General features: G+C 40.2%; 1 protein-coding gene across 3 annotated transcripts in view; it reads left to right on the top strand.

The window, feature by feature from the left end:
• Positions 1 to 25,360, top strand: part of RSU1 (Ras suppressor protein 1) — a 103,211-nt gene that overhangs the window by 2,487 nt on the left and 75,364 nt on the right. For 2 of the 3 annotated variants that reach the window (XR_003573233.1, XM_027901611.1), the window contains exons 2-4: positions 1,743 to 1,854; positions 8,685 to 8,735; positions 23,724 to 23,844. Coding sequence is in view for 2 of the 3 variants with exons in the window: in XM_027901611.1 (XP_027757412.1) it covers positions 1,743 to 1,854; positions 8,685 to 8,735; positions 23,724 to 23,844 (284 nt within the window). In the remaining variant the exon portion in view is untranslated. Of the gene's footprint in view, positions 1 to 1,393; positions 1,468 to 1,742; positions 1,855 to 8,684; positions 8,736 to 23,723; positions 23,845 to 25,360 lie in introns of those variants that run through there. The other variant, XM_027901612.1, reaches the window with a different exon arrangement.

Genomic DNA, 25,360 nt, shown 5'->3' with positions numbered 1-25,360 from the left:
GTATGAGTGATAGATGAACTTGTTACATAACAACAGGATAATGAAATTAGGTGGATGGTAAAAAAACCCCACAATCCTGACAAAAGGGAGTAATGAATATATGTTTATTAAGTGAGGAGTAATTAAATACCTCTATGGTAGGGGAAGAATGTGGATATCTAGGCAATGTACAGTGTTCTGATTACTGCATAAATGGGGCAGAGAGAAGCCAGGTGAGCTTTGCATTAGCCATGAAGACACTGTTTTGTGAGTAACTTGTTACAGTCACACGTGCTGTTTGTTGGAGCAAGGAAGTTAGGACCATATTTATAGACAATATATCTGCCTGAGCCTTTGCTACTAAATGAAGCCTGCAATCATTCTCCCTGAAATAAGAACAGCAGACATGTTAGCATGTAGGTCTTTGGGACAACTGACTGGTGACAATCAGGACATTTTTTTAGATGGAAAAGGGATCCAGATTCGTGTTCCTGCAGAGAGAAAGGAGCTGCATATCATTGTCTTGTATATGTGAGTGACAGTGTGTTCTATGCTGAGAAATCCAGATAAAAGGAAGTTCTTTCAGTTGAGTCTTGTACGACCCGAAAGCAGCCTGTAACTTCAGGAAAGGCTCAAGGTAGTAAACACCATCTGGGGATAAACATGCTACAGTTCTGCAGCCCACAATTAAACCCTTACATTCCTAAAAAAGGTAAAGTTGAAGTTGCACCTCCAGAAAGTTTATTTGCTGGCTTAGGCACATTACTGCTCATCATCTTTGCTTCTGGAGATATATTTTAGCCTAGCTTATTATTTTAGGCTAACACCATGGAGCGCATGTGCAAAATTCAAAGCTTTGGTTCTCAACAGGTAGCCTGGCCTTAGACAATTTTATAGACTTTGCCATTAATCACTCTGAGCTTCTATGTCTATGGAACAACAGGAAGTAGAAGCTTCTTAACTTCTTTCGGAGATGTTACAGCATAAACACATTCTGGGCAGTAAGCTTGTGACTCCAACATCATCGTGTCACAAGGTCAACTCAAAGTGCTCAGAACCTGGGTCCAGCCTTGTCACTAGTTTTGCAACTAGAACTGACTAGACAATCCACGAAGGCACCTTTAGAAATGGAAACCGCTGATTCAGTGCACCCTTTTGTTTGTTTGTTTGAGGTTTTCTGATCACGTTTTTTCTCATAGCGAGCTTTCGCCAACTTCACCGCACTCTAAGCACTCCTTGTCCCGACCCCTCCCTCAGGCCTGGGAGGCGCCCCCGCTTTCCGGGGCAGGAGCTGCGCTGCGCCTGCGCGCGCGGGCGGGGCGGGAGGCGGCGGGCGGGGCCCGGCGGGGCGGGGCGAGCGCGTGCAGAGCCGGGATCTGCCGGGATCCGCCTGCCGTCCCGTCTGCGGTCCGGTTGCCCTGTGTCCTGCCCGCTGTCCCGCCCGCTGTCCCGCCGTATCCCCCTCGCGTCCCACCGCAGCACTGCGCAGTAAGTCCCCTCGGGGGCAGCGGCGGGCCTGTCCCTCCGCGCGGGGGCGGGAGGGCGGACGGCATCCCGGCCAGTGCTCCACTCCGCTGGGCTGGGGCGGGCGCGGCGGGACGGGACGGGACGGGACGGGAAGCAAGGGACGGGGGCCCGCCGGCGGCGCGGCACGGGCGGGCTCGCTGCCCTCGGTCTCCTCGGGGCCAGAGCCGTCCCGTCGCTGCCCCGGTGGGAACCCTGGCCGGCTCACGGCTCACGGTGTTCATTTCTGCCCCGCCCAGACCATGTCCAAGTCGCTGAAGAAGATCGTGGAGGAGAGCAGGGAGAAGAACCAGCCCGAGGTGGATATGTGCGACCGGGGCATCTCCAGCATGCTGGACGTGCCGGGCCTCTGTAGGTACCGGCGGGCGGGCACAGCGCGGAAACTTCCTTATTTGTCCCGGGCGAGCCGGGGCCGCCGCCCGGGGCCGGGGGGGACCGGGCTGCCCCGCCCCGCTCCCGCCGCTGTCCCGGGGCGGCCCCCGAGCCTCCCCCGTGTAGGGGAGACCTGACGCTTTGGGCATCGCGGACTTGGGGAGAGATCCGTGGGCAGGGGGACACGCCCCGCTTCAGGCTCCCGTCAGCACCGCAGGGAGCCGTGTGTGTCCAGGGGAGCCCTGCACCGAAGGGACCGGCGTGGGGAGCCGGGGCCCCCTCCCGGGACTTGCAGCGCTCGGCGTTCCCTGTCGCACTGCTGGCGTTCTGGACTTGAGTGATGGGGAGAGTTTGCCTCCTCTCTGCCCTGCTACAAAAACAAAAACACCAACCAAGCAGCATCTCCACAAGTTTTTGGAAGGGATAGGGTGACATCAGCCTGGAACTACGCGTGGCTGGTCTCAGAAGGAGAGGACAGTAAAACTGTATTACAGATACAGCAGCATGATACCTCAGGTATTAAATGACTGCGTGTGCTTCCTGAACCGTGACAGGATGTTGCTACTAGTATGTTGGTTTTGCTGTAGGTAATTTACAGCAAATGCAAGATACCAATAATAGCATGCTGTCACAGTTCTGGAGAACACATAAATGAAGAGTCAGGTGCCTTTGCCTTGCTTTTGCTTTCTCCAAAAATGCATATGATGTTATGGCACAACCAATATGCAGGGAGTTAAAGTTGTGATTGATTGTTGTGTACCACAGTCTGAAATTTTCCTGAATGCATGAAGTCATGAGACAAAACAAAATCTCAACCAACCCAGGTACTTGAAATTCTAACTGTATCCTGGTTTACCTCTTTACCACTGGTTTACCACTTTGTTAAAGTTGATAGCAGCCAGGAGCAAATGTACATAACTCTTCTTACAAGATGGACATGAGTATAGCTCACTACCAGTTTGCCATTACATGCAGAGTTACAAGCACAGCACACCAAGGTACCTGCAGTCACATCAGTAAAGGATGAAGTCTTAAGTCCAGTTTTGCAGAACTATGTTCCGTACTGAAGTCTTCATCACGTACCAATTCTTTTCCTGCTTCTGGGTTGTGTATGTGATTTTGGGAAGATGATGTTATAAAGACTATATATGTGAACTCACATTAAATAGAAAGCTTCACTGTATTTCTATTAGATGGCAGTTATTTGAGGCAAAGTAGTGTTTAGCTCACATTAACTACAGATCAATTTTCAGATCTATACTTAGACCTGTCAGGTAACGATAGACAGCAAGTGTGTGGGGCAGCAACAGAGTTGCTTTTGTTGTTCAGGCAGAGCCAGGGACCACAAGGTGGTCCACAGATGGTCCCTTATACCAGGCTGCTGATTAAGCATCTGAGGTGTCTTTGACAGGGAACTCCCTACATGAAGTGTAGACTTCTGGTACCCTGGTTAGGCTGCACTGCATCAGAGAGGTCTGTGTGCAGGCACTCCTGGTGCACACTGAGTGACCTGATCTAGCATGGGGATTTGTGACCTTCTCCAATTTGAGATGAAAGATAGGAAAGGGGGAAATGATGACTGGTTTCTCTTGAGTTAATTTGTTATTCAGTTACTTTGCTCCGTGACAGAAAGCATAAGTTGGGGGTTTTGTTTCAGTTGGTTTTTTTTAGTCTGTGTTTGTTTTGGTTTTTTGTTTGTTTTTTATTGTCAAGGTACTAGCTTTCTGGATGCGGAATACCTTCTGCCAGATATGCCTTTAAAAAAGAATTTTTGGTAACAGTTTGAGAAAGTGTTAAACTTGTTGTTTTAAAACCCTGTCATCTGACTGAATGGATGTTTTTTCTTATATAGATTAGGTGTTTTGGTTTTCTCTGGCTCTCAGAACTAGCACTGAAGCTAAATGAGTCTGACCTGGTACCTTCCTTTCTTGGTGGGCTGGGTATCTTTCCAGGGCAGTGTTAAAGCTTGCCTTTTCAGCAACTTTTTAAATTTTTTTTTTTTCACGAAGATCTGTTAAAAACAACCATCACTATTCATGCCCAGCAACTGTTCTTTCACAGCATTGTGTCTTTAAGGAGGGCCATTGGTAGATGTTCAGAGATAATCCTAAATTTAGACTATAGTTGGAGAGCATTTTTGGCTCCTTGGGGTTTAAAGACTTGGTTGGAGGATATGCCTAAGTTACTGTATTCAGTAGGCCCTGATAAGGATTTTATCTCATGTAATTATTTAGTGGCTATAAATGCCCCTATCACAGGGGCTAGTAACTCTTAAAGATAAGCTGCCCTTTTTAGTCCTTACTCTTCAGGGAAAGGAACAAGCCTTGCCCCACTGCATGTCTGAGTACTTGCTGCAGAGTGACTAGTGAACTTGTATTTAAGTTTTCTTAACTTAATTCACTTAGTTAATGCAAGCACAAGAATTTGGAAGCAGTGTACCATGCAACATCTGTTCAGTGTGCCAGTCCTTCTCCTTAGGTCTAGACCTATTCTTGTCATGTGTGTTTAAAAAACCCAAAACAACAACAAAATGTGACATAGAAAATTGATGTTACATATAACTGGTGTTATATATGAGGCAGAGAGCTGCAATACTTCTATCTGAAAGGAGATTGACACTTGGTATCTGAAGCTGTCTTAAGCTAGCTTAGACCTGGAAGCCTGGCAACCTTTACATCTCTAACCACTTCTGTGTTTAGCAAAAGAAGAGTGATGTTACCAGGTTATTTATAATGTGGCATTCAAATTCACAAAGAAAAATTCGTTAGTTCCTGAACCATTCCTTGCTCAGGAGTTCATTAATACCATTAGAAGTAGAGTTCTATTTTTGGAATGTCCCTCAAATCCAGGTACTTCCATGTTGTCTTCTAATGACCTAAAGTACAAATTAGAATTGTGTTACTGGCCTTTAGAGCATGTAAATTTTTGATGCTTTCAGAATTGTAATACAAAAAAGCTCTTTTCAGAGAAGTTCCATAGGAAAGAGATTGTATTTGAGATAAAAAAATATCCCTTGATCTAAATGTTCTGTGCTTTAGCTTGTCATAGTAATTCAAAGACCATGTGAAACAGTTTCAAACATTAACGACTACTCTTATTATTCCAGCATATAATAAAAGAAATGTTATACCATTTATGAGCACTATGCACTATAGTTCTGCATCCTCTATACACAAATAGTATTAAAAAATACCTTGCCCTGTGGAACTGTTCTATGGTGTTGGTTTGGTTTTTTTCTTTCATATTATGACATAAATAGATGATCTTTGTTTATAAAGCACCCACTATGGACTGGTAACGGTGGAGAGTGTCACGCACACCCTGTAGGGTGAACAAGCAGGTTCAGCACATATGGAATGATATGCCCTTTCCCTAGCCTAGCAATAGTTAAAGCATTTACTGGTAGAACTTTGAACAGCCATCAACAACTATGGAATTGTTCTTGGAGTATAGACCAGTCTACTGTAAGTGTCTTTAAAGAGGCTCATATGAAGAAGCTATGAATTAAGGAATTATATTGCCCAAATAACTTGAGACATCTGCTCTGTTGTCAGGGAGTTTTGCTCTGTAAGTGTTAATTTGCTCTCGTTATCATTCCATCTGTAAGCTATTCTTATTTTGCATAAAGTACATGCTTGTGTGGTAGGAATTAACATGCCTAGAATTATTTATCAAAAAGTTAGTGTTGATGTAATTGTTCATTCCTAGAATAACCAAAACACAGAAGATGAAAAGGCAGGCTACTGTAACAATACTGGAATGCTCATCCTGCATTAACTTCCTCCAGAGGGACAGACAGTGTCTTATCTTGGCTCAGCAAGATCACTGGGGTCTTCCTGTTTTGTGGTATTTTTGGGGTTTTTTTAAAATTTATTTTAGTCTGGGTTTGGTTGCGGTTTTGTTGATTTTTTTTTTTTTTACAGGGGGCTGGAGCTCTTTTTTTATTTATTTTTACATTTTATTAAAAAAAGTAGGAGGAGTAGTGTCATCCAGATATTTTATGTAAAGGTAGCTTGCAGTGCATGGCAGTGGGATATAATAAGGTTTGATGCTGGGGCCAAAAGTGAAGAATCTAAATATGCTTCCTTTGATTTGCTCTGTTTTGAAGCAATAGTGTGACTGGGACCGTAATGAGAATTTGTAATTACTGTGCAAATAAATTGGCAGTAGGTATTATCCTGACCCTCAAACTTCTGTGTGAATACCTGGTGCATTCTTGAAATCACAATAACTTGTTACTTGTGTTTTAATGACTGTAATGTTACCAAGGCAGTGTCCAGGAGCTCCTCCAGTGGCACAACATAGTCCTCTTCACAGGAGTAGGTGTGGGGCGGCGTACGGAAAACCATGTTATTTCCAGGGGCTGGTTGTTTCACACAGGAGGGTTTAATGTAAGTGAGCAAAGTGCCCTTCATGTGAGGAGTGACCAAGTGCCACTCTCTGTCTAGGTTCCCTTTCTTAAAATGCTTGTAAATCTCTCTCCAAATTGGTAGTAGCTTTGGACCTTTCAAGAATGAAGAGTCTTTCTGTCTAGATATGTTTCAAATGCTGCTGGAAGAAGTCCAGAGTACAGACACCTAAACCTTTGCTCTTTTCCAAATAGTACTGGAATGTAGCCCTTTTTATTCCTTTGGGAGGTGTCAGCCTGTTGTTGCTGGTCAAAGATGCGATGGGATTCTTTGTCCATCAGGATGGACTGAGACAGTGGAGTTTCAGACAAGGTGTCTAGGCTTCAGTCAAATTTAGATAATAAAGTCCCGACTGAAATGTCTAGAGATTTTGACTTTGAAATTTTTGACATGGACTTTGTTTTATTTTGTATAGATATGTGAGAAGAAGCCCTTCTGAAAAGAGTCTCAGTTGAAGAATAAGCAACATGACAGAAAAGGAGGGGGAATAGTGAGAATAATTCTTGTAAGACTGTGTTGGTAAAGGCCAGCGGGGCAAATGGCTTGATGGTATAGTCAGCAGGCTTACCTTTAAAAACTAAATAGGCACAGAACTTAGTATGGTATTTAAGTTCATCATGAATTCAATGTTCAGAAGACCAAGGTCTGCATCCTCAAAGCTTTATTGCCCTTGAGTAGGCATCCATACTTCCTATGTATAGACATGATGAAATCGTGGCAGGAAAGGTTTACTGTGGACATGTGGATTAATCAGGGTCAGTCTCTGTTTTCTAGTAGTAAATACTTCATTTTCTTAGTTCAGTTTGTAGGTGATCCAGAGCAGGTATTAACACGTGCTGCTGTCCAGCATTTGGTGCAGTTTGGTGACTTGATACTTCTGTGGTGCAAGTAAGTTGCCCTGAGTGGTGTCTCCTTATAAGCTGGCTTCTTGTATGAGTTATATATTATTTAGCATGCTTTTATTTAAATATCAAATTACATCTTGAGCACAGAAACAGCACTTTTTTTAGTCCACGTGAGTTGTTATTCTGATTTGTATGCTTATAATGGGTGTTTGACTTAATGGAGCATGGGGAGGGGGAGACCTTACTGTTTCCTATCAGTACTTGAAAGAGTTTGTTTTATTTTGATACGTTGGACATGTCTATCCTTAGCATTAACTCATTCATAGAAGTCAAATCCTTATGGAAGAGGTAGTTCATGAGCAGAAAAGAGTTAAGGAAATCCTACCGTGTTGGTGGTTATATGAACTGAATTTGAGCTTTCCTCATGTAGTTTCTCAAGTCATTCTACTTGCTTATTAAAAGGCACTTGGTGGGGATTGATAGGTAGGGATTGATGGTCTTAATGTAATGAAGTTCATTATGGACTCTGACAAGGTAATGAACAGATTGTCTGAATTTTGGATTCTTCTCTGAAGCTGGCAGAGCTCTGCAAAACTGCAATGAACTAGTCAAGACTACAGAAGTGTGGTGACACCTTCGGTCTTTGTTCTGCTCTAATAAACCATAGGAAGCATCAACTTCAAAGGGAAAAAAGAAATAATGCAGAAGTTCTTTTAGAATCCACTTTCTACCTGACTGCCCCATTTGACTTCCCAGTCCCTGCACCTGCAGTTCATTGTGGGTGTTGGGGACCTTTGGGCAGCAGTGATGCCAGGTCCCACCTGCTCAGAGCCCAGTCATCATAGTGCTTATAGATACTGACTCTTTAGTATGGAGGTGAGGTGGTGTTGGTCTTTTTTTGCCACTGTAGTTACATCATACCGTTTATGTGTTAATGCTTAAGGCTCTTTGTGGAGACTGCTGCTTTTGTCTGCCCTTTAGTGCTGGCTTTCCTACAATATTCTTACAGACTTTCTATGGGCTTCTTTCCCTGTCCTCCTGTTCTGTGTTGTAAGGTGGTGCAGGCAGTGCTTAAAGTGCTCATATTTTAGGAGAAATTTAGGGTGGGTACGGTGTTTCTTCCTTTCCCTCCCTGTCTTTCTTCCACCACAACCTGCAGTTGCATAGGGAACTGTGATGATGCTTTCTTTTTTTTTTACACTGAACTTTCTGATCTAATGGTGCCTGTGAGTGACTGCTTTCATTCTGCTAACAGGTTATAATTGCCTATGTTATGTCATGAGCTTTTTCGAGGGTTAGCTGAAAGGGGCTGCTGTATCAGTGAGTAGAAGCTCTCCAAGTTGTGTTTGATGCAGCAACAGAAATGGGGGAAGAGGAGTAGCTGGATGTGTCCTTTAGTCTTGAGCTTGTCTTGCTTATTGTGACAGTGCATATGAATCTGAAGTTACTGGAGTGGAGAGAATAACTTTCCTTTTTTTTTTTTTTCCAGCTAGAATAGATACAAGCTCTCAGTTGCCATGTCCATAAACTAATTTCTTTCTCTCTTTATTTGCAGTTACGTTGTCTCATATCACGCAGCTAGTTCTGAGTCACAACAAGCTTACGTGTAAGTATATTCCTGTATTTAGACTTCCTTACAGACAGTTGAGTTGAAAAGATGACACTGTTAGTTTGATTTTTTTTGTAATAGAGCACAATGTCACTGGTAAGAGTACTTCTTGGTTAAGCACTTCATCAAAAATAAAGAGATTGAGGATGTGACTTAGCAACCATGTTCAGCATGCCTTTTCATTTTCAGTACAGATCTACAGTGTACTGAAAGATCTGGAATTCTCAGTCTGGTTACCAGTTCAGCCAGAAATCTGTTTCCTACCATGGCTCTGAAGTCCTTATGTTTAGATAAGGACTTCTAAAATTTTTAACTGTGATAGAGTTTGCATTTTAGTGATAATTAATTTGACTGAAGCAAAATAGATTAAAACTCTACTGCATTATATCTAAAACCAAACATACGTGAGCAAAGCCAACTGAATGTAAGCATCAGGCATGGGAGTCAAGTAGCATACTTCTGTCAAAAAAAAAATATCTTTTGAGTGTAAGTTTTCTCATGCTTGTACTGCACACACCGCCTTCAGTTATTACCTTGTGAATACTGCTTCCCACAGTGATGTAGCCTTTAAGTAAGGTGTTGGTAAATAGGATGTAATGAGAGCAGTGTAAACATGAATGTAATTTGGTGGAGGCAGATGTCAGGCTGACTTTTGCAAGGCTGAAGTGTTTGTGGGTTTTGGTGTTTTTTGTTTGGTTGGTTTTGTTTGGCTGTTTTGTTTGGTTGCTTTTGTTTTGGTTTTGGGTTTTTTTTTTTTGGTTTTTTGGGTTTTTTGGTAGTAGAATCCTTCAGGTTTATCCGTCAGTGTCTTGTTGAAACATTCCTGCTTCTTTGTTGCTGAAATTCAAGCAGTGAATTTTATCTCCTATTGTTGCTGTGCATCTTCTAAAGAGAAGTGTTGGGTTTATTGATGTTCTTGTCCTTGTCTTCTCTCTGCACATGCCACTGGATTTCTCTCTCAACCAGTCCTTCGCTTTTTGGAACTCAGTTGAAGGGTGTATAAAATGGGGAGGGGAATGGAACCCACCAAAGTGGGTGTGTGTTAATGAGAGGACTGGTTAGGTGCTTTAACATGTACCCAAGGAAATCCTTACAATTTGAGATAGATTTAAAAAACAAACAAAAAAAGAACACAAACAAACCCCCCAAAACCCAATCCATTAAAACACAAACTGTTGAACTCTACACTGTTTGCTGCATGAGCTGTAAGGTAGTATGTTATTTAAAACATATGAATTAATGCAAAAATTTCACTAAAGGCTTTGAGCATTTGCAGAGGATTAAGCATGAGGAAAAATGTAAATATTCTTAGATCTAGTACTTAAACACTTATCTGGATGCAGTTTATTGGGTACTAATGTGTAGCTTGAAGGGTTTGTAGTAGTAAATAGATAAAACTATGGGAACTATGTGGATGGCTGTGAGAAGTATGAATTAGTTATTCTGGGCCTTGCTTCTGATTATATAGTGTCTTCTAGGCTGGCATATTGCTATTTGTTTTTGTCTCTATTGTAGTTTTCAAAGAATCTCAATTAATCATAAATGTGACCAACAGTTTCCAGCCATCTAGCAGGTAAATGATGACTGATGGGTAAATTGATGGGCAAATTGAGGCAAGAAGAATTGTAAGCATCACTATTAAACATGCAGCTCTATCCCTAGTTTAGAAAGTCATGAAGTTACAAATAGCTAGAAGCTGGGAGAATGTTTTGGGAAAGATTGTGATAAATTTTCTTTGAGCATAGTGCTGTCTGGCATCTGGCATCCAACCTTTGATGGAGTTGGACTGTGGGGCCACCCAGCTGGTGACTTCTGTGTTCTCTCAGATACTGCAAGGAGATGCCTGTCTGAACTTGAGTTGCTTGAAAGCCAGGAAGTTAATTTGATTCAGCCACTTCACCTTTCTTAACAGACTTTGGAGAGTTGTGGTCTCCTTGAGATAACAGTTCATTCTGCACACCTCTATCTAATGCTTGTGGTCAGACAGCTCACCCACAATTGGGCACTTGGTGCTGCCAGGCAAAATTTCTCTCTGGTATCTCTGTCTGAGTGGCTGCTTACCTGGCACAACGATGGAATGAGTTGTAAATGTTATTGTTTGTAATCTTGACGATTCTTTCTCTGGGACTGTAAAATTCCTACGACTTTTGACATCCATCAGACTGAATCATCTCTTCCACATGACACCTTACAAATCGTAAACGTAGCTAAAGGATAATTTCAGCTGAACACGCAACTGGCTGGGCGGGTAGTAGGTATCTGCCTTGCTCTGAGAAAGAGGAGACAGGCTGAAACTCCTGCACAGAGACTTGAATCGTGGCAAACTTGGCTTGGTCAGATCTGAGCCTGGGGAGGGGTTACATTCTTCAGCACGAACACCAGAATGAAAAGCTGAGTAACTAACCTGTGTCCCAGCTATGAGTCTCAGCTGTAGACTTGACTTGGAAAGATATGGTAATAAGGGGTGTCCAAGAAGGATATGTTTGGGTTTACTTTAGCCATTCAAGAAAAATCCAGAGTATACTCTTTCTTTAAAGCAGTTTAAGTTTTCAAAATACCAGTTTAAGGACTGCCACTGTTACAAATTTGTGTTATATTAAATCTCAGCCTTTAATTACTACTTTCTTCTAAAGTAGCCATTAGATCAGCAGGCTGCAAATATATGGGCTCTCTCAGCCAAGGAGTTCAGTCAGCCTTTCTAATTGCTATGTTTGGGTTTCTCTTACAGGAAGGTAAGACCACTGCTTCTCCTGAGAAGTAACTCATTGAGTATGGAACTTACTATTCTTTCACAAATGGATGTTGACACTTAAATAGACAGCACACATTTTTAAAAGGCTAAATTTCAAGTTCATATTCTCATATTTGACACTGTTGACCTAATCTTTTAAAACTATGTAATTAATTGTCTTAGCAGATTGTTCTTAAAATGACTAGGAAGCTGATGGCAGTGACACTTGACATGCTACACTAAGGTCATATTAGCATCTTCTACTAGTTTTCTGCCATTTAAATGAGTGTTCTGCTTGCCTGGGTTTTTTGCTGTTTAGAGTAAATATGTCTATCTGGAAGAATAAATACAGGTAAAAGCTGGATATGCATATTTTTATGTAAACATACTTCATGTTTTTGCCAGAGAACTATTGAAAGTAAGTTAAGTTTCATTAGCAAGTATGAGGAGTTAGCACTGTTAAATCCATCATATTGCTCAGAATACTTTTGTGGCATGGATTTTGTTAATATTTCTAGTATGGCCTTCCTGCATTTATGTTTCTAAATCATTCACTATCAGATGTATACTCAAGTCCACATTGATTTTTTTCTGGAGCATATTAGGCTGATTTTTTTTTTCATCTATCTGGTGCTGTGCTAATAAAGGAGTCTTGAGTTGGCTTTTGCTCTCAGTGACTTCTGAAACTATTGAATATGTCCTTTCCTACTTGGTGAGAACTTTTTGTGATTCGAAATCAGAAGCAAAACTCTGGGGAAAGATAAATAGCTGCAATTCTGCAGTCTTGTTGAACCAGTTGCTGCATAAGTAACAAACATGGGATGATTCTACTGTGGAGTCTGTGAAAATCCTGTTGAAAGCAGAGGGGGAAAAGTGAATATTTGCGCTTTTTCTTAACATAATGTAGGACTTAGGGACCGGTGTCTCTGTATGTTGTACCGAGAGGTTTTTGTTAAATCATTTAATGATTTAAAGCCTTCTATCCAGTATACAGCTGAGAAGCAAAATTCAAGACAGTCTTAGCCTGCATAGGTTGTCTGATCCTGACCCAGGGGTCTCTTTTAGCCATTGGCTCTCATCTAAGTAGGAGTCTGGGCAAATGTTTCTCAAAGTGGTGGAAATGAGCGGCTGAATAGTAGATATCTGCCCTTCTGTGTGATGGATTACTTTGGGTAGGTGTGACCAAGTTGTCTTTGTTCCATGTCATTTGATGCTAACTGAGGGACATACAGGTGACCTTCACCTCCTGCTCAGTGGGATCATTAACAGGACATGCATAGTGGTAGGGACTTCGGGTAGCTGTGCTGGAGAGGCATGAAAGGAGTTGCAGCCACAGAACATACTTGTGTAGAAAACACTCTTGGTCATTTTGGTCAGTCACAAATATTGTTCCTGCATTGTCTGTGCATGGTAGTAACTTTTATGGGTATCCACTCTTCTGTTTTGTGCATTTCTGCTTGGGACTGCTTTGCTCAAGTTCAAGTGGAATGTAGCTGGAAGTCCTCAGCAGTCTTACTCTTTCTGACACCTCTGTGTGAGGTGCAGCTGAACTTCAGGTGCTGTTACAGATCTGCAAGTTCTGCAGAGCCAGGTAGCCTGATTCTTCTCATGTTTCTGCTCCAGGGAGTGGCTGTGCCAGTCGTGTGTCAAGGAATTTGTCACAATAGTTCTTGAAATCAAACTTGGCCCTACTTTGTCCAGACTCCTTCAGCCAGAAGGGATCTGGGTGGTTTCCTAATGGTTCTGGGGAACACGTAGGGAACTGCAGAAAACTGAGATTCTGAGAGGGCCAGGTCAGGGAGAGGAAGGGATATCATCAGGTTTGTCTGTCTGTTCTACTCTGGGTCTTGCCCCCATATCATTTCAAGCAGTGTATCACATTGTCTTGAGGGCTTAGGCTTTGTGGATTTTTTATTTATAAATTCAACTTTGGGTCCCCTTGTTGCCGCTAGATTTGTAAGTGAGCAATAATTGGAGTAGAATTAACAACAGAGGAAGTCCCATTTATAAAAGGAACTGTTAGAGCATAAAAAATGTGGCTTATGCCTTGCCTGATGCTTTTTTTCCTAGCAGACCAGCTTTTGTATACTATTTTGCCATTGAGTGTGAAATTGTACTGAACCTTCTAGACTTTAGAGAGCTAGGCTAGCTCAAAGTTAGTCTCCAGCTGCTGAAAGCATATACAAATTTTCACACCATAATATAGAATGTGGAATCCTTACTTAGTGTGCTGATAAAGTTTTGACAATTAAAATCCCTGTGCTACATCATGAATAGGAAGTGTGCTTGAAGAGCTTTCAGAAGCTCAGGTTAACCAGTCCCTGCTAGCAGGGCACAAAGGGGAAGATGTGACTGGAAAGCAAGCTGGGATGTTAAAGGTTACTTCAGCATTGACAGCAGGTAATGCTGGTCGTCATCAGTGTGAGTGCAACTATTACGCTGCCAGCTTGTCGTGTTTTATTTTCACTTATTTCAGGATGTGCAGTAAGTTTTTGGTGAATTGTAACTATGCTAACAATTATTTACCTTCCCTACCAGCAGTGATTAATTGACCTTGTAATCACTTAGAGAAATCTTTTCAGAGATTCTAGCTTTTGTATCATTTTCTGCTTGTACCTGGAGTGTTCCTGCTGCCAGTGAAGTACCAGTACTGTATGGTTTGTCCATTAGAGGTCACTGTTTGAATACCTTTAGAGGTTTATTTCCTGGGAAGAAGCTCATGCTCCTGATAGCTGTTCATCCTGCCTGATAGGTGGTGGTGGACAACAACTTAGTTTTTGCTATTCTGCTCAGTCTCCTTAACCACAGGTGATCTATGTTCTCTTGTTTCACCATATTCTTGTGTTGCCTTTAAATTTTTTTAGTAGTTTCCTGCTATTCAGAGCTCATGGCTGATAACTTTTCTGTCCTTTGGCTCTTGTGCTCTGATTCCTTACCCACTATTATCAAATGTCTAAATAATGAGAGATCTGTAACAACTATTTTTTCATCAGACCTGTCCTGTGTTACCTAGTGTTGTGTTCTCTGTCCTTTTTTTACTGAGCTGCTGTTCTGTGCTGTTCTGTGTACTTTATACTGCTTTTCATGTGATTCTTATGTAATTCTTTATTCATCTTTAGTCCTTTCCTTTTTGTGAAATGATGCAATAGTTTTTTGTTGCTGGTTCCTATTTCTACACCTGAATTTTATTGGAGTTCACTTTCTGATCCTGTCAGAATACCTGTGTCTCGTTGATCATGTTCCTTTGACAGCCACGTAGTTACCCTTTATCATCCTTTTGCATTTTGTCTTCTTCCAGTAGAGCAGTTCAAAACTTTACTCTTTTTTTATTCCTGCTCACACGACTTACTGCTTTTTTTGCTCTGCCGTCTTCTAAATTGTTTTGCTGTCTGTATGTGACCAGTACAGAAGCTTGTCAGTTCTTTGCTGTTAACCCTCTTGACTGCGTCCTAGGTCTTATTTAAAATGCTGCTAAAATCTCTTGGTTTCATTTTTATATTAGGACATCTCCTTTCTGAGTGACCTTTCTGGCTGTAGTGGATACCTGGGTGTACTGGAGGTATTCCAGAGACAGTAAGCAATACTGCATCTGTGTGTCCTGAATCCCTTCCCAGTCTAGCTGCTTTGTCTTCTCCAATCTGCTGAAAGGTGTTAGGGTGTCTCCCACTGGTATTGTCTGACACTTTGCATCTTGCCTGGTATCAGGTTATTTATATAGCAAACTTGCTGACCTCTGGAAGAAACTAGATGACTGTATATTCTTTACTCTTTGTTGCTTCTTATAGTCTTCTCTACTTTGTTTCTGTCTGTGCTTCCTTCTGATAAGTCATTGCATGCTATTGTACTGGCATGATACACCCCAAAATGGTGCAAGTGAGCTGTCTGTGTAGTGAGACTAGGGTTGTGTCCAAAGCACAGGAACTTGTGCCTGACAGTGGCCTATCAGCGGTGCCTGGGAGTGATGCTTTAAATTGACAGTCAGCCTTTTATTTTTGTTATATATTTTGGTTTGGTTTTACTTTATATTTCTGATGCAGGGGTCTCTAAAGGGAAATATCTTTAGGAATGAAGTGCCCAGGGGGACATGAGAAGGAGGGAAAAGGAGATTCCTCTACATATGCCTTACTAAATTTGTGACATCTGAGTTCTGCAAGAATGTTTAGATTAAATACCTGTTAGCTTTTTTTTTTCTTCCTGAAAAAAACCCAAACCTTTGGTTCTGAGAAAGTACAGATGGTAGAGCATTTTCTCTCTAAATAATATAAATTTTGTTTTTAGGAAGCTTTGAGAGAATTAAACAGAATAATTTTTGAAAGTTTTGTGCTGTAATGGCATAAGGGTGCATGCTGAAACTACTCAACTTATGAATAAATTAAATTGTCAAAGTTTATGATGTATGGCAACAAAATCAGTTTTGCATCATAAGTAAAGCATTCATAGTGAAAACACCAGACACAAATCACTTGTCTTTAACATAGTGCTTCAGAAGCTTTTGTTCTCTTCTTAAAAGACACCTGCAGACACATTACTCCTTTTTTTAAGTCTTGACGTTTTATGACGTGTTAGTACAAATTTCTTGTGTCTTCACTTATTTCCCCGTGGCTTAAATTAACTGTAATTTTTTTGTCCCATATAAATTCTCCATGTGTATCTACAGATTGTAATGGAAAATTATTTGAAATCCTCTTGCCCAGATCCAGACATTTTGAAGATGGCATTTTCAAAGCTAGTGAATGTTGCAGAAGGGAACTCACTTTGTAAAAGAGCTTAATTTTGTATTACAGAATTTACTGCTTAACAAGCCAAGTGGAATTTTTTTGATACTAATATGGAAGGACAGAGACAAGAAGGTAGATTTGGTCTAGATGGAGAGGAAATTGGATTTAGTTTTGTGTACTTGGGTTTGTACTCTATTTTCTGTGTATTCTTTTTGTTCTTTTAGTAGTCAGGTGTTTTGAAGTGGATAATGACACAGCTTTTCCCTTCAGACCACTCACCATCTGGCCTCTTAATTTTTCCGTTGATGTCTTGTGACATAACCCTTGGGGTGAAATAATTTCCTGATCTTTATGTGATGATGGGCAATGTGGTAACTGTTGCTCTTGTCTCAGTATCTCCTGTAGCTGGAAATTAAACGTATAGTCAGCTGAAGCTTGAGGGAAGGTAACACAGAGGCACAGGGAGGACTGTACCATACAGACTGAAAGATGTGGCTTTAAGTACTGGGTATAGGGAGCCTAAACTAGGAGGGAGCCTAATTAATTTCCAGTTCTGAGGACTGGGACAAGGAACACATGTGCTGACTATGCTTTTGAGTAGTGAGCTTTTTTACTGCAGCCTCTTCTGTGTGTGTGTGTTTGGAGGATAGGCTGGTGTCCCCACTAAGCAGTGTCAGCACAGCATTTGACAATGCTGAAGGGGGAAGAGTCAGTTGATCCAAGTAGCTGTGAAAAACAGTCCTATGTGAGTTCTTAAAAACACTTCAGTGGTATAAAAAGTGTAAGCTGCTAATACTGTCTAATTAATGCAAACTGAAATTTTGAACCGCTTTTTAGATACGCTGAAAGCAGAATTCTCTTACTAAGCACTGCTAAGCACACAACTACATGGTTATTTCTAAGTAAGAGAATGTGACCTTCAGCTTTGAGGTTAACCCATGTTACTGGTCATCTTTGGTTAGTCACTTCTGTAAACTGGAGACAACATATTTAATAAACTGAAGTGAAAAGAATATTGAGGAAGGGAAAGGTAAACATGCTGGATGAACTTCAGACAGTTTGATTTATGTAAAGCTGGCAACTGTGCAATAGTGTAAAACTCTGAAAAAACCCCGTGCCTAAACACCTGAAGGAGACTGAGATTTAGTGAGAGAGACCATTTGCACTTGGTGATGCCTCATAATAATTCTAAATTTAATGCTATCAACTCAAGTTCTTTTGTCCTGCAGAAGTTATTTCTATTAGCCATTCCTTGCTGTTGAAAGATCAAAACATACAGATAATCTGACCTATAACAAGGGTATGTAACCTGTGTACTTTCAACTTTTTCCGTAGTATACTGCATGAAGTTTTTTTCCGTCTGACTTAAAAATAAGACAGCAAAGCATCTTGGCTGAACTGTGCACTCCTCACAAAATGATTATTGAAGCTTAAGATGCTGTGGTCCACTACAGTACTTTCATGTCACATTAATTTGAAAAGCTTGGCTAATACTCTACTTTCTTCAAAATTATTTGTAGAAATGAAGGGGCATATTTATATCCACATATTTATACCCATCCTCATTTGCACTGTTCCTTACTGCTATAAAAAAAGCTAACAAACATCAGATTTTTGTGAGTTATTTTAGTGTGGTTTCAGTTCTTTGCTGTTAGGTGATTTATTTTCAACCTAGTAACACCTTCCTAACCTCAGCCCCTGGTTTCTAGTATTGTTCTTTTGAAGTTCATCTTAAGCTCTCTTCTCAGAGAAAAACAGATTTGTGCCTTGTCTTCACTAGATGTCACTTGATTCCCAATGTCTTCTCAGCCTTTCTTGTGCTTACTGCACTTATCCTTAGACTCTGGCTTCTAAATTAAAACTGTTTATTGATAAATTGCTTTGTTAGCACAGTAGCACATCAGTGAGCTATAGTATAATTTAAGCATGTTCATAAAAACAGTTTTCATAACTGAGGTGCTTCTGTGGATAATTGCAATTAAAAAAACCCTGCTGGTTTCTGGAAAGAGCTGAAGATTAGGGAGACAAGTTTGTTTTTAATGTTTTCAGAGTGAGGAAGATTAATATCCATCTTTGAAAGAGTGGAGGGAGGGCAAAAGGGGAAACTTGAACTACATAGTGTGTAAATTAAGTACTGTATGCTTCAGTTGGGATCAGGATTCTCTCCAGTTAACTGCCAAGTGTGGTATCAGCATGCCTATGAATATTTAACATGAAAACTGTTGTGTTCTCCCTCAGCTAATTCCTCTTTCATTTTGGTGAAGCTGATTGCTTCTCTCTCAGTATAACAGAACCCTTGTCAAATTAATCTAAACATGACTCCAGCTCTATGGTACAGTTATATTGGATGCACAGAATGCATTATATATTTAGTACTCTAAATTCTTCCTCCCCCATGAAATGTGAGTAACATTTCATGCCTTTATGACCTTTACACTACGGGATCCTTACTCATGAAAAGTTCTTGCTGACGCTAACTGGATTAGCAAGTCTGCAGAACTGGGTTTATTGTATTGTACAGCCCACAGGTTTTACTTTAGACTTAAAAAGTGGGTTTTTGCTCCTGGCAAGAAAACCTTACCTGAGATCCACAGTGGACTGATAGGACTCTCAAAGGTCTGTATTGAGTTCTCTTTACTCTGTATGACTCTTGACCAGCTTTTAAGTGGAACAGTTTAATGAGAAACAGGCATAGTCATATAAATCTCTTCTCTGTCAAGTAGTGCTATTTTAATAGCTCTTCTGGATAAATATTCCCTTAGAACCTGTAAAGGTCTGGAGTACTATTGAACATCATGTTCCTAGGTAGTGCAAAATTACTTCATTAAGTAGAAGAAACATTCTGAAAAAAAAACGGGTTTGTGCAGCCTAAAGTTTTTAAGAATGTGAATGCAAAGGAACTAATCTTATTTTAATAAGAATTAAAATTCTTATTTTTTCTTGATGTCTGTTTCAAAAACCATTGAATTCAATTGGAGGTTTTCTATACCCTTTGGATCATAGTTATTGAGGAGATTACTCATGCACATTTTTATGCATGATCAGGTATTACAGATACCATTTTCCAAGCAGCAGTGGGACAGTGTTTGTTTTGAACATTGAGTGTTAAGGTTAAGTTAAATGGTTAAAGCAGTTTACATACCATGTGTTCATCTCATGGAGACATAACATTTTTACTGAATCATTTCACTTATCCAGTTGGGTAGTTTATTGACTTTTGTCACTTTTTTCACCTGAGCTTCCTTATCTAAAAGGTTTTATATTTTTTTTCTTAATTGTAAAGGAAGTTTTGATATAGATCTCTTTTACCAAGAGTGTCTTCAGAAATTTTTAATGTTTGTCCTTACTAAATACAAAAAACCACTGGACTAGATTTCATGTTCCAGGTAAAAGGAAATGGAGACTTAATTTTGCAAACACACAAGTATGTTTACTTTTAAAGTAGCGAGGATCCTGGTTGTTTTCCAGGGCTTCACACATGCTTTAAGAGAAATAATCTTGGGAGATTATTTTAAGAAATAAAGACTTTCTGAAGCCTGCGCGTATTCAGCTGCACAAAGACCTAGCCGAATGACAAAAGAGTGGCAGAGCAGAACTGAAGGGGAAATAAATTCTCCTTTTCTTATCTTCCATTTTCTATGTTCTTCCTCCTTTGCCAGAGGTTGGGTATACAAAAGGAACTGGATTTGGATGTCACGTAGTGGTATGAGAACCTCTTGACTTCCTGCTTTATGAGAAAGGGTTACATCTGAGACACTTAATTCCAAGCTCTTGTCACTGATTTGAATGTTCTTAGTATGTTGCTCTGCAGGGTAGTTCTCTTGGATGAAAGGTCCTTTTAGCCTAGTATCTGTTCTCCAACAGAGGGCAACATCAGACCTCTAGTAAAGACCATGTCTGGTTCTTGGTGTGGAAAGATAACTAAGGCTATCCAGGATACTCCAAATGTGGAGTTATATAGGCATTAAATAGTAGCATTTAGTCCTTCTTATCTATGTTTTGGAAATAATTTCATAACTTTTGGACACCTACTGGTTATGTAGGAATAAAATATAATAACTTACATTGAATAAAAGGTTGTTCTGATGAGAACATGTTTTAGTGTCTAAAGAATTGCCTCTAACTTCTGGGCAAAAAGAGTATAAATGCTTTGGAGAATAACAAGTTACCAGTTCTAATTCCCAGCAACATGAACAAAGTCCTTATATTCCTTGTAAGCAGCCTGTAGACCCTGTCTTTCACTGTCAGCCAACCACATGAAATCAAGGTGAAGTCTATAGCTGTCACAGTGAATCACTGTATGCAATTTGCGATATTGAACAAGGGGATGGAAGCTGTTCCTGGTCTTGTGAAGTGAGACTTAATATGAATGGGGCTTCTTGATGTGACTGAAGCTTCACAGGAGAACGCAAAGGCATGGGGCTGCCAAATTTTACTAGCATTTGCTGAGGGGGAGTTGTTAATGACACTGGGCAGCAGATGGTCTTAGAAGAGTTGTTAAGACACTGTGGATTGTACTGTAAATATGTGGGTGAATGGAACCAGGATGCTGACAGTTCACTCTCACAGCTCATCATGAGAAGGTGACTGGAGTGGAATTCAGTATTGCCAGAACATGAATGTCTGGGGATTTGGCAGTCTGCTATATATCTGGGAAGAAGTTTGCAACATAACAGTGCGAAGGTAGTTGGGTTGTGTAAAGTTCAGAACAGAGAACGTGATCTTTAGACCACAGTGATCTTTAGATCACCACTGATCTTTAGACCTGAAGGTACTCAACCTGTGCAGTTTAGCTACAAGACCAGTACAGGATTCTGATTTTCATTGAATACAAGAGAACACTCCTTCATATTACAAATGGGTCTGAATCGTTGAACCACAAAGTAAGCTGTTACAGAAAAAAAAGTCCTCTTTTCCCTACCAAAAGCCTGGTCTTGACTTACTTTTCTGTTTTTCCTAGTCACAAAATAGCTCCCTCCATCCAAACCAAAAAGCACAAGTGTGCATTGGGGTTTTTCATTTTGATTTAACAGAGTGAGACACGAAGTATTTCTTTCAAATCCTTTGCTGAATAGCTTACCCATGCGGCTTTTAGTATATCTTGAAGAAAATAATGATATAAAGTATCCTAAGTATGATTCCCGACATAAAATACAGTATTGTGGGAATTACACAGATATATCAGAAGCTTAGTGGAAGTGTGCAAGGGCACAGTTCCCGTTGTTCCCTAGGGACACTTACTCATACCTGTGCCCTGACAAAAGAAAACCAAATTAAAAACCTCTGATAAACTAACCAGTGGTAGCTGAGTTTTTGCCCTGTGTTTGCAAGTGGGATGATCAGGTAGAATTTCATATTCTTCAACTGTGTAGTGACTCATTGAATTTAGGGTTCTCTTTGATGGTGGGATCTTCAGTGCAAGTGTAATCTTCATGAACAGATCTCTGGAACCTGTTTTCTTCCTGTCACCTCGATGTCTACGTGTCATCTTTTTCTGTGTAGTTTCATGAGGGTTTTTGGATTGTTTCGTGGGATTTGTTTTTGGGTTTTTTGTGGTTTGTTGTTTTGTTTTTTGGTTTGCTTTTTTTTTTTTAATAAGGATAAGTGCTCACCTTCTTCCTCAAAATGATTCTTTATCTCTCCATAGCCCCCTAGTTTAAGGCAGAAGAGAGATATAAACTTAAAAATCAATTCATTCTAGAGTGGGGAAACAAGCTGTTTTGGGCATGTATTTGGAAGAACATATCCAGTAAATCAGTGTCTCTAGTTCAAGGTAGCTCAGTATCTGGGTCACAGAATCACAAAATGGTTCAGACTGGAAGGGACGACAGTGGGTCATCTCATGATGCCAGTTTGCACGGTTTTTTTTAGAAGAGTGTAACCTCTTAACACTGTCAAAAGGGCCAAAACCTTTGTAACAAAATTTTTATTAACTGCCTCAATTGTATAACTTCAGGCAAATTGTGTTTGATCTCTGTACTGTTTAGGCTAAAACCTAGTATTTGCTGGTACTTCTGATTCCTAGTCTTCATGAATATAGTATCTGAGAAGAGCAGAAACATGGTTTGCCTGTCCGTGGCATATCATCAAAGTCAAATTATAAAGTCTAATTTATGAAATGAAAACATTTTAATATTGGTAATTACTGTTCTGGTGAAATATTGAGACTGGAAACAGCAGAATTATGTCAATTAAAATCCTCAGTTAACTTCTGTTAGGGAATAATTTAAAACAACAGTAGTAGTGCATTACTCTTTACTTTCTGAAGGCACATAATTCTCACTGTCGAGTGACAGGCATGGACTAGTTGGAAAATACTGCAAAGGGAGGTCTTTTGAATATTCAGATTTGCCTAATGACTTTATAAAAAAGGATTCTAAAAACCTTCTGCAATGAATATGACCCTCAACAGTAATATTTATGTGGTGTAATTAGAGTCTTCGTTAGGGATCCCATTATTGTTCACAACGTAGTCAGGCTTATAATCTAGTAAATGTGACATACTGTAATGTTCTGCTTTGTAAACATTATTGACTCCATTTTAAGACTGAGATTGCCTCATACCAACAAATAAAAGAAAATCATGGCCTCATAAAACCTTCTAATTATTTAGATATGCACTCTGCGGGTTCCTGATGCAGTCAAAGTTGAGACTGAACCAAGGTGACTGTTGAACACAGGTGCAGGCTTCAGTGCAGGTGACTTGCCAACCTCCTTTACACCTCAGCTGGCTGCTTTAATCTCGCTACGTTTAAGGGGGAAAAGATGCAAATGTCAATAGCTTTTTAACCTCATTAGCACAGGCATATTCATACTGTGCTTCTGCCTTATATTTCATGTTTCTAGATAGTAACAACCAGATATTGATCTGTTGGTAATCCACTGTAGCCATGTGTGTGTATTGATCGGTCTGTCACTCAAGGGAGGTAACTGAAAATGGGCTTGTCTAAACAGTTCTTCTTTTAGGGCTGAACTTAATTTTTTTGTAAATTTTGTTGTATCTTAAATGACCAAGAACTTGGACACTAGATTATTTAAGCAGTAAGCAAAATGGGCCATTGCTAAAAACGAGGTTTTATTTTGTTTGTTAAGTAAGATCTTTAGTACAGCTGCTGTCTTGCTATAACTACTTGTGTATTCATTTTTCTCCCACTTAAATCATGAAATGATTTAACTCTCTTAGGCTCTGCTCTTTCGAGACCTGTGTGTGCTACATGAACTGAGAGGACAGCCTGTGCCTGTTTATTAGTCTATAAGAGCATTTTTTGTTGTTGCCTCTCTCTCTGCAGTGGTCTTTGTTAGTCAAAATATCTTGCAATTCTGATAGTAATTTTTGAAGCTTGTTTTTCATTGTTCTCAGCAATGAGAACAAATTCCAGATAGGAGGCTCTTTTAATATAAACTTTGGTTTTATTGCAGTAACACTGAGATGCTCCTGGTACTGCAGTCACTGCAAACGCCAGGTGCTAGCATAGCATCTCTCGTCTAGGTAGCTTGCACTAATTGCGGTCTCTCACTGTGAAAACTTTCCCACAGCTGTGCCAGCAAACATCGCAGACCTGAGAAATATAGAAGTGCTCAACTTTTTCAACAACCAGATTGAGGAGCTGCCTACACAGATTAGCAGCCTTCAGAAGCTGAAACACCTGAACCTTGGGTGCGTATCTTAATGCAAAAATTGGCTGTAATAGAGGTGCAATTAAAATTCATTGCAACTGAACCTGGAACTTCTTATTTTTTGCTATTAAAGTTTCTTTTTTCTATTGAAGTTTCTTATTGCAAGTGCTTATGAGGATAACTCGGCAATTACGACTTCAGAATGTTCAGCTAATATCCTGGATAAGCAAATACTTAGAAGTGATCAAGCACTTACTCTGGTATACTGATAACCATTTAAGGGCAAAGCAACTCATATTCATCAAGTACTGAGGTCAAACAGAACATTTATTGAATTTTTACTTCCCTAGTAACTGCCTTTTGCTTCTGGAATTGCTGCAGAAGAATCAGGCTCTATTTCCTGTTCTACTTTGGAAAAAAAAAAAGAAAAAAATTCCATGTTAATCTAGAACTTTAATTTCAAAGTTCCAAGTCTGGGATTATAGAAATTTCAATTTATAATAAACCTGCAAAAGAAGCAGCAAATCTTTAGACATGCTATGCATTTAATTCAAAGAGCAAATATTGACTGAATTTGAGCCAGGAGTGTTTCTGTTAAGTGTTCAGATACTATATTCCAGTAGAGTTGGTAATACTTTATAATAACTACAGTTGCGAGGGTTTTCTTGAATTAAGAAAACAAAGCATAGGACCTTCTTAAAATTAAATGGGCATATTAAAGTGTAACTATTTAGGAAAGCACTGGTAAGCTTAAGCTTTAGCACTACAGGCTTTTCTTAGAAAGAATGTTGGTATTTCATAAAGTCAAACTTCTGAGCACCTTGAAGTAAGCATTTTTAACTCTTCTGAATACCAACTAATTTTGCCTAGGCTCTGTGTATCCTGCTTTTAGATACTTTTGTAAAGCGCTGGCAACTGAATTGCATCTTGAACTGTTGGAATGCCGATAAATGTTTTAATGATGATCTGTCTTCCCAGGTCTTTATTTGGTCATAGTCGATCTCTAGCTTGCCTTAATATCTCTTTGAACTGGAGTTGCTTTTCAGAACAAATAATTATCAGGATTCCATATATTTTGGTGGTTAAATCCATATTTTTGGAATGGCATGGAGAGGTATTGCAGTATATGAATAGAAAGAAGTTGGGCACAGCCCATGTATTAAAGCAGTAACAATTGCTAGTTCTGCTTTGCAAGTCTTTGGAGTCAGTGGAGAGGAAACTCTTCTGCCTTACCAGTTTTTCAGGAGGCAGCCGAGAAACCCTTTTGTCATCTGCAGGGCATGTGTTAGAGGGCTTCAGAACAGCCCTCCAGGGGAGAGGGGAAGCTTGAATTAGAGCAGAGATTATTTTTGGGAGAGTTTTGTCACAGAGGGGTCAAGTGGTGGAGTGGAAAGAGAAAAGGTGTACTGCTGCACTGAAAGCTTAAAAGTGTAAAATTTCGAAGGCAAGTGAGGCACGGTTTCTGAGGCACGAGCTCAGTGTTTGAACTTGTGCAGGGCCAAAAAGTGCTGGGCAAGGGTAGAGACCATTCTGCCTGTTGTCAATAGGGAGAACAT

The sequence above is a fragment of the Empidonax traillii genome, unplaced genomic scaffold, assembly GCF_003031625.1.
Source record: "Empidonax traillii isolate 1590-97213 ecotype Southwest subspecies unplaced genomic scaffold, ASM303162v1 scaffold801:size538433, whole genome shotgun sequence".
In the NCBI taxonomy this organism is placed as follows: Eukaryota; Metazoa; Chordata; class Aves; order Passeriformes; family Tyrannidae; genus Empidonax; species Empidonax traillii.
This window is presented reverse-complemented; position numbering and strand designations above follow the sequence as displayed.